The 9,988-nt window shown below is 44.7% G+C and overlaps 2 protein-coding genes across 2 annotated transcripts; both read right to left on the reverse strand.

The window, feature by feature from the left end:
* Positions 1-4,028: 4,028 nt before the first annotated feature.
* LOC146725125 (uncharacterized) lies at positions 4,029-4,661 on the reverse strand. The gene has a single exon (XM_085484258.1). It carries the CDS (start codon positions 4,659-4,661, stop codon positions 4,029-4,031), a length of 633 nt encoding a protein of 210 aa, XP_085340384.1.
* A 601-nt stretch (positions 4,662-5,262) lies between these two features.
* Positions 5,263-7,566, reverse strand: LOC146725126 (uncharacterized). The gene has a single exon (XM_085484265.1). It carries the CDS (start codon positions 7,564-7,566, stop codon positions 5,263-5,265), a length of 2,304 nt encoding a protein of 767 aa, XP_085340391.1.
* Between the last annotated feature and the right edge of the window lie 2,422 nt (positions 7,567-9,988).

Raw genomic sequence — 9,988 nt, forward strand, 5'->3', positions numbered from 1 at the left:
TACTATTTGTATAAAATTTAAAGGCAGAAAGGCTTAGTCATTATTTGAATATTTATTATACACAGTTTTTTGCAATTAAACCTTACAAAATTACAATATAAGAACTTGCATAGCAAATAAAATAAATTGGTCACGTTTAAATATTTGCCATTTTGAGAAACTGGTTTTATTCTTTATTCGGTTTTATTTTTTAAGTAAAAAAGTGAATTTTTAAAGTACCATTTTATCTAATTCTTTATATCGTCATTTTTCAATTCTTAAATCTATATTGCTAAATATAAATTCTATATCTTACACAATGATTGTGGTTAAATATCTGTATTATAAAATGTTACTAAAATATTTTAATTTATTAAAAAATACAACAAGATAATACAAATCTAACTTTTACCTTGGGGACCATACTATACATAAAATAGCAACACTTTCTATTAATATAAATTTCTTGTTAGAGTTAATAATAAAAAATATTATAATCAATAAATTTCTAACATTTTAAAAAATGCGCGCATTAATTCTGTAAAAAGATAAAATCACTTACCAGAGAGCTCTACAAATAAATAATTATAAATTTCTTTTATCATAACTGCAACGTCAATAACTATGCTCACTTCTGATACTTATTAAAGCTAGATCGATTTTGTTATTTCTATAGTCACTTTGTCAATTATATAAATATTCGTAGTGTACTTTGTACATAGACATTAATATTAATAGATTATTTTGCATATTTTGAATATTATTATAATATTAATGACATTCTAATCATTTTTTTCTGCTGTAGTGAATTTATACTGTTCATTAAAATTAAGAGAACTCATTTTTTTTTAATAAGCAAAATTCAAACAAACTTTGATGAAAATGAACAAATTTAAATCCAAAGAAAGGGATGTGATAATCAAGCTCGAATGCAGTCTTGCACAAATTTATTGTAAATTTTATATTTAAATACAGTAATTTTACATAGTCAACCATATTTGCTCGTGTAAAAGCCTTTTCCTATTGTATTAATTTCCAAAGAAAAGGTTTCAAAGGTTGAAATCTTTACTCTCAAATGTTACTTTTTTAGTTTCTGTGAATTTGTTAATTTTTGAAAATCACGAATTATAAATAAAATAAAAAATTTTTGTCTTGTAAGAGCTTTACTTTCTCAAAAAAGAATCTGCAACATTTTTTAACTTTGCAATGTGAGAGCTTAAAGTTTTTCCTGTAAAATCATTTTTTAAATGTTTCTAAAATTTGTTATTATTGCATTATCACAAATCAATTAAAAAATAAGTATTTTAACTTTTTTAAATTGTTCAATTTCGTTAAAAATCATCGTAATACAAAAAATTATTAAAACTAAAACTGCTCTATTAAATGGTAAATGCCATATTTTTAAAAATTATTATATTATTATATAACGATTTTCATTAGGGATTCAGATTTGCGGTTGAATGTACTCAGATATACTTAAAAGACTCAAAACTCAACTAAAAAAGATTACAAGAATAATTACGCGAATTACAGTGTCACACGTGGTGTGGTAGAACAAACCGGAAGAGAAAATAATTAAAAAAAAAAAGAAAAAAGAAAAAGGAACATTGTACTACAGCGCCTTTCGCCTAGTCTCTATTATACGTGGCTTATATGTGCAGACATAGTGCTTTTAAGCGCCACATTCAATAATCATTTTTATGGACATAATTCAAATGATTGAAAATAATGTAAAGATTAGCGATTTTTCGTTTTGATCTAGAAAATTATAAAGAATAATAAGAGAATTTATTCATCTTTTTGAAAACTCTGTTATAGCCCTAAGAGCTATAACTTATATTACATCCGCTTGACGACGGATGTCGATCGCGATGCAAACGCGCGAAACCAAGCAATAAAGCCCACTTTCAATATAAAAAAAGAAAAAATGTTATATTGAACAATATGTGTTTATAGAAATATTAATATAAGCAATCTTATTTTTGCATAAATAACCTTTGTATCAATATTAACAAGGACGATAGTCAGTTATTGTTTTAACACTACGCGTTGTATCACCCCTCAACACGCCAATTTTAGACACTCTGATTTGTTAACTATAAATTCTTATAATTCGAAAACTATTATATATATAATATATATATATATATATATAACCTCGACATTTGGTATTAGAATTTCTTCTTAAATGATCTCAGGAATCTACCCTCAAAAATTTATCTAGTCTTTACGGAACACCCTGTATGTGCTGATAATTTTAATTTTGCTATTACCAAAAATAATAAAAGAAAAGGAATAAAACAAAACATTTGTTTAATATGGTGAAATTAGACAACATATGTGTGCGCGACGGATAGCGGGAAAGGAAGGTCGGAAGCGAGACGATAGAGAAGCACTGCACTCGACACACGCGTATCGTTAACACAAATATATTTAAAACTAAATACAAAAAAGATACAATTATTTAACCGCATAGATTTCACCAAAAGATAGCCGAGTTGTACGTAATAGAGATGATTGCAATAACCGATAGAAAAGCCGAGTCAAAATAAATTACTGAATGTCCACAAGCAACGGTAATTACACGAGAGCAACGAAAAAGACAAGCGATCTTTTTCTTTAAGTATAAGCACACTCTTGACGCGGACAAGCAATCGGAAAAGAGCGCCGGGGTCACGAGAGAGGAGGTTTATATAGGCCTTATTTTCTGGAATATTCGAGAACATTTTTATTACTCTATCTGTAGGTTGAGGGCGAAAGAACATTTGCTGTAATTATTTACGTTCCCGCAATTCGTAGTTTTGTTATTATTGGGAACTAAATTGTATCTCCTCTCGCGCGACCGCGGTGTTTACAATTATATGTGATTTGACGTAAGCGCTTCCTTTTCGCAGGCGCGTGGTATACATATACCTGTGCGGCCGAGCGCTATTTGAAAATAATATTAATATAAAATTAAGCATGATGCATGTTGCATGTGAATGAAAAGACTGCATGAATTTTAATGCAATAATGTTTTAAGACTTTTCAGCTTTCGTTAGACGTTAGATTTTCGAACATTCCGCCCGCCTTGCAGTACACCTGCAATCGACTAAGTAGTGCGAGAGAGGGGGCGCGCGCTTGTTCACGCGCTCGCGAGTGTCGGACACGTGGAGTTCACGTGCTCCGACTTAAATCGCGAAAGGAATGCTGAATCGGTCAGCTGTTTATTGCGAGCGTAGCAGTATAGCCGCGTGTCGGTTCTTGTGTCGCGAAGACCGGGCATTTTAGATAAATGAATCAATCGTGATTTATAATGAGGCGAATAGTTTGGTGATGAGAATAGTGCAGCGATGAGAGGGGTGTAGTAATGAGAAGAATGTAGTGATGATTGATGTGACAGTATGCTGGTGATGTGAAAGTGCGCGTGCAATTGAGGAGAGAAGAACGATGAAGATATGTGAAGAAAAGAAAAGAATGATGTGAGCCACTTGACGCCTGATTATCGTGCAGTTTCGTTGTCACCGCCCAGAAAAACAAGTTTACTGACGGGGCGCGTTAAATTCGTACTCGCGGTACAGATATCGACTACGCGCACGTGGCCGTCGGATCCGGGGTGCAATCGAGTGATGCGCGCGAGCGGCCACCGCGTTGGTGGAGTGTTTTCGCTGCGGAGTAAACACAACCGACCGACGCGAGCCTCCTGGTTTACTCGGGACCATTTTGGCCGATGGGCCAGCGTGTGTAAGTATTCGCTGGACCACCGGGACCAGAAATGGTCCCTCATCTGTTGCAGGAGCTGCCAGCGTGATAGTCGGGCCGACGGCTCTCGTTCGAGTGACGGTTCCGGTACTGCGGAGAGAGCGGAACCGATCAAGAAGTGCCCCGGTGTGAGAGCTGCTACGTCCTCAGGATCGTCGGACAAGGGCTGCAGCGGTCGAGAATTGAGACAGGCCTCAATCTGGGCGAGTAGGGTCGCCATCTCCTCATAGGTGAGGGTTGCTTCACCTATGACTCGCCGAAGGTGATGCTTCATGGCCTTCACGGCGGCTTCCCACAAGCCGCCGAAGTTAGGTGCCGCCGGCGGGTTTAAAACGCCACCGGATTTTTTCTTGGGCGGTGCAGGATGCTATGCGGCGTCCGTCGGCACTGGCGGTGGAGAACAATTGCTTTAGCTGTTTGTCGGCACCCACGAAGGTGGTGCCGCAGTCGCTATACAGCGAGTGGCATACTCTTCTCCTGGCGATGAACCGGCGCAAGGCGGCAAGGAAGGCGTCGGCGGTGTAGTCCGAGGCTGCGTCGAGGTGGACTGCCCTGGAGGCTAAACAAACAAACACAACGATAAACCCTTTGGTCGTCTTGTGTCCACGGCCCCTTGTTGTTCGCATCGAAACCGGTCCGGCGTAGTCTACGCCGGTATGAAGGAACGGCCGGCCTGGCGTGACCCTTGGTGCGGGAAGATTTCCCATCAGCGGCTGAGGAGTGGAGGCCCGCCACCTTGTGCACCTTACGCAGGGGCTGATGCGGCTCTTCACCAGCGAGCGACCTCGAGGAACCCAATACTTCCTGGCGAAGAGAACACAACGACAGCTGGGTACCGCCGTGCAGCGTCCGCTTGTGGTGGTCGTCGACGATGAGGCAAGTGTAGTTTGATTTGCTTGGTAGTATTGGTGAATGCGTGGCATCGAATGGCAGCTGAGCATGTTTAAGGCGCCCGCCGACGCGTAGGAGCCCCTCGCTGTCCAGAAATGGACTGAGCTTTAGCAGGGAGCTTCGCGACGGCAGGGGTTGCTCCCTTTGTAGATGCCTAATCTCATCTTTGTATGCGGCAGCCTGGACTGTCTTCAACCAAGAGATCCGGGTTTCCTCGATCTCGTCGGTGCTGATCAAGCCGAGCTGGCCGTGCTCGAGGTGCGGCTGACGGTGGATCCGCAACCAGCGACGGCACTACGCAGTGATCCAGAGCAATCGTTGTAGCGAGGAGTATTGGAGCAGCATCTCAGGTTTGGTCCTCAGTTCGGCGATGGCGGCGACGTGGGTGCGGACTCGCCTCTCTGGGAGGTCATCCTCTGGAAGCTCCTCGCTGTTGGTCGTCCAAGGGTGGCTCCCGGCTGACAGCCACGACGGACCTTGCCACCAGAGTGAGTTGCCCTCCAGCTCGCTGGGGTAGAGTCCTCTGGAAGCGCAGTCCGCGGGATTATCTCGGCCGGGGACGTAATGCCAGTGGGCGTCCGGAGTCAGCGTCTGGATCTCGCTCACTCGGTTAGCCACGTAGGTGACCCAGGACGAGGGGTGACCCCGAATTCAACCGAGAGTCACAGTGGAATCCGACCACAGGTGTAAAGGTGCCTTCTCTGCGCCAATAAGAGGGACGACGTGGGCGACCAGTCGAGCTAGAAGATTGGCGGCCGATAACTCTAAACGAGGTAAGGATACCTGCTTCAACGGAGCCACCTTAGTCTTCGCAGCCAACATCGTCACTCTGCTACTTCCGTTTGTTTTGGTTCGCAGGTAGAGGACGGCGGCGTAGGCACGTTCGGAGGCATCGGCAAACCCGTGAATTTCCTGATGGGAGTCCGCTACGCTGCCTAACCAACGAGGCACACCCAGGTTTTCCAATGCAGCTAGCTCGTCCTGGAACCGCAGCCACTTCCTCGCTTCCTCGGTTGGCAGAGACGCGTCCCAGTCAAGGCCCAGCAGCCAGGTAGTTTGAATGTTGATCTTGGCCAGCGCGGTAGTTGGAGATAGCCAGCCGAGTGGATCAAACAATTTTGCCGTCAAGGAGAGGACCGATTTTTTAGTGACCGCCGAGAGTGTGATCTGATAAGTGGCGAAGGCGAAGCGATCGTCGCACAGTTGCCATCGAAGTCCGAGAGTGGAGTGACTCTCTCCGGGCAGCCACCATCTGGCCTCTTGTTGCAGGCGCGCGTCCGGTTCCACGAGGCTCAGCAGGTAGAAGGCGTTGGTGGACCATTTTTTGAGTGTGAACCCGCCCGCCGTGCATATACTCGTCAGCTGTCTTATCATGGTTTCTGCATCCTCTAGATTTTCGGCACCGGACAGGATGTCGTCCATATAGACATCGCCCCGCAGGATATCGGCGCCTTTCGGAAAGCGATGCTCCTCATCCTCGGCGAGTTGGCGTAAGGTACGGATGGCCAGATACGGAGCACATGATAGCCCGTAAGTAACGGTGCACAACCAGTACTCTTGCACGTTGTTTGTATCATTATCTCTCCATAGGATTTGTTGCAGGCTTCGGTCGTCTGGATGCACGAGGATCTGCCGATACATTTTCTCGATATCGGTCGCGAAGACGAAGCGATGGCGTCGCCAACGCAGCAGGATGTCGGCCAGTGATGGAAGCAGATTCGGTCCTGTGGCGAGATTTTTGTTGAGGGAGTCTCTGTTAGGCAAGGAGCTCGAGCCGTTGAAGACTACCCTCAATTTTGTGGAGGTGCTGTGACGCAACACACCATGATGCGGCAGGTAGCAGGCACCTCGATGCGATTCAGCTGGCTCTGGCGCAGGCATCATATGGCTAAGGTCCTTGTAATTTTGCATAAACTCAACGTACATGCTTTTGAAGTCGCTCTTTTTCTCGAATCTTGTCTCCAGATGATGCAGAGCACGACTTGCGGCGCGTCGAGTCCCCGCCAGGTCAGGGAGAGGCTCGATCGTTGGCAGCCGTACGATGTACCGGCCGTCTGGGGAACGAGTATGATGTCGGCGGTAGTGTTCTTCGCACTCCAGTTCGGCCTTGGTGAGGATCGGAGATGGCCGAGGAACTTCCTCCTGCTCCCAGAATCGCCGCACCAAGCTGGTGATGTCCTCCGCCACCTGGCAATGGTGGGAGGAAATACGTTGGCCGCGTGCATTCTCATTGATGGTGCCTGAGAGTATCCATCCTAGAAAGGTCTGCTGTGCCACCGGTTCCTGATGACCCCCCTTTTTCAGGCCCTCGCGGATGATTATTCCGTAGACGTCGGCGCCCAGCAGAAGGTCTACTGGATCCGCGGAACTGAATTCTGGATCGACGAGCTTCAGGTCCTTTAGATGGGTCCAGGATTGCAGACTTCGGCGGCATCTTCCGGCGAAGAGAGTGAGCTTCGGCAAGATCAAGGCGGCGACGGAGTTGGACTGGTCACCGTTGTGCGCTCGAAAGGTAAGCTGAACCTTGCCTTTGGCAACTCCCGTCCTTTTCTCGCCAAGTCCATAGACGCTGACGGCGGCGGGCATGCGAGGCAGTCGCAGTCGCTGAACCAATTGTTCCGATATGATGGACGACTCTGAGCCCTGGTCGATCAGCGCTCGGGCGGAATGCCAGGATCCGTGGCAATCGAGGACGCGGACTCGAGCTGTGGCGAGCAGCACCGTGACAGAGGCAGGGTGCGATCCTTGCGCCAAGTGTGATGTTGTGGCGGTCTTGGCGTTGCAGAAGGCGTCGTGCAGCGAGGAGTAATGCCGACTGCCGCACGTCGTGCAAGTCTTTTTTGATGCGCATTCAGTAAGCTGGTGTCGACCCAGGCAGTTTGAACAGAGATTTTGATCGCTGACAAACTGCCTGCGGGCCAGCGCCGTCTTCTCCTTGTAGTTGCCACAAAACATTATAAAGTGGTCGCCCTGGCAACCTGCGCACCGACTTCTGGACCTATCCTTCGGTTCAGCTTTCTTCACGTGATGGCTCCGTGTTGATTTTGCACTGCTGTGGTTGCGTCGTTCTTGACTGGAAACAGTGCCTCCAAAGTATGAAGCCGTCGCTCGATGAAGGCTTCCAGCTCAGCGTAGGTAGGCGGGTTGGTCGTGTGACTGATGACGCTCTCCCATTCTCGACGAGAACGATTGTCGAGGAGCTCAACGACCAGATGCACAAAGAGGTCTTCCGTGCGATTGATGGGACGATCGATGCTCTTCAGCGAGCTGACTGTTGTTTTTATGCCGTGGAAGAGTCGCCCCAGTTCAACTGCGGATTCGCTTTTTATCTTAGTAAGCGCCAGAAAGTTGTTAAAGTAGTTACGGGTTAACAACCTTTTGTTCTCGTAAAAATCGCTCAGCGTCTTCCAAGCGATTTCGTAATTTTCCTCCGTCGTGTTCAGGTTGCGTATTAGTAGTTCAGCATCACCCTTGACACAGAGTTTGAGATAGTACAATTTCTCAACAGGTCTGGCTGCCTGGTTCCTGCCAATGATGGACTGGAAGAGATCTCGGAAGGAAGGCCAGTCTTCGTACTTCCCGGCGAAGGTCGGCGGCTGAATTTTTGGCAATGCGGTCCGAGGAGCAGCGGCTGGTGTCGCTGCCGAAATTGAGCTGGATGTATGCTCTTGTCGTTGGAGAGCGCTCTTCAGATCGAGCATGAGGCCCTTGTTCTGCAGGTAAGCCTCCTCGCCCAACGAAGGGATGTCTTGCTTGGCGTAAACATCATGTCGTATTTCGTCCACACGATCGGCTAACGTATCATTAATTGCGTCGAATTTCTCCCACAACTTCTCGAGATTCTGAAGCCGGGCCTCCACCGCGCCGAGGGTGATATTGGCCTCGCCGAGCTTCCGAAGGTTCTCGTACGCGCGCGAGATCTTGCCGTATAGCACTGTGACTGTGGCAATGATTGTCTTAGTGTCCGCCATCTCTAACACTGTCTCTTTTTTCCAGAAGCACTGGTCACCGACACTGATTTACTATCGCTTCCGTGGCATCGGATTTAAAGGAGGTTCCTGAGGATCCGGCTCGAAGGACCAAAAAATGTGCGCGACGGATAGCGGGAAAGGAAGGTCGGAAGCGAGACGATAGAGAAGCACTGCACTCGACACACGCGTATCGTTAACACAAATATATTTAAAACTAAATACAAAAAAAGATACAATTATTTAACCGCATAGATTTCACCAAAAGATAGCCGAGTTGTACGTAATAGAGATGATTGCAATAACCGATAGAAAAGCCGAGTCAAAATAAATTACTGAATGTCCGCAAGCAACGGTAATTACACGAGAGCAACGAAAAAGACAAGCGATCTTTTTCTTTGAGTATAAGCACACTCTTGACGCGACAAGCAATCGGAAAAGAGCGCCGGGGTCACGAGAGAGGAGGTTTATATAGGCCTTATTTTCTGGAATATTCGAGAACATTTTTATTACTCTATCTGTAGGTTGAGGGCGAAAGAACATTCGCTGTAATTATTTACGTTCCCGCAATTCGTAGTTTTGTTATTATTGGGAACTAAATTGTATCTCGTCTCGCACGACCGCGGTGTTTACAATTATATGTGATTTGACGTAAGCGCTTCCTTTTCGCAGGCGCGTGGTATACATATACCTGTGCGGCCGAGCGCTATTTGAAAATAATATTAATATAAAATTAAGCATGATGCATGTTGCATGTGAATGAAAAGACTGCATGAATTTTAATGCAATAATGTTTTAAGACTTTTTAGCTTTCGTTAGACGTTCGATTTTCGAACAATATGTATATATTTCTACTGTTCTATCGCTTCACACGTTTATCAAAGAGTATCGAAGCGCATAGATAACAGTATATCATATGTGTGTCTATCTTTATCACATGTTTGAACACATATCTCAGAATAAGAATTCATAATTCTGTAATCAAGAAATATGAAACTATACAGATTGATAAATCTTTGTCCTGTACAAATTAAAGTATTAATATTGACAAAGTGCGAAGCATTCTAATTTCAGGTAAAAATCAATCCATATAGCCAATAAATAGATTTATAGTTTATCTAACCTCATATTTTATTGATAAAAAAGGATCCCCTTAAGCATCCCCTCTAGCATCCCCTTAAGTAGTTCGGTGTCATTTATCATATTGCCATTTTTTTGTTTTTTTATATAAATCATTTCAGACACGAGTCTTTTGTGGTAGTTTATTTCCCTGTCTAAAATTTCAACATTATTTTAGTCAAATGTATGATGATAATTAAGAATGTGTTCCGAGACTACCAAATGCTTTGCGGAGTCGAGTTTGATATTATTCTATATATGCTCTCTAAGTCTAGTGTTTGTCTTTTTGT

This window comes from Nylanderia fulva, unplaced genomic scaffold, assembly GCF_048542155.1.
Source record: "Nylanderia fulva isolate GAGA-0341 unplaced genomic scaffold, ASM4854215v1 Scaffold1028, whole genome shotgun sequence".
NCBI classification, from domain to species: domain Eukaryota; kingdom Metazoa; phylum Arthropoda; class Insecta; order Hymenoptera; family Formicidae; genus Nylanderia; species Nylanderia fulva.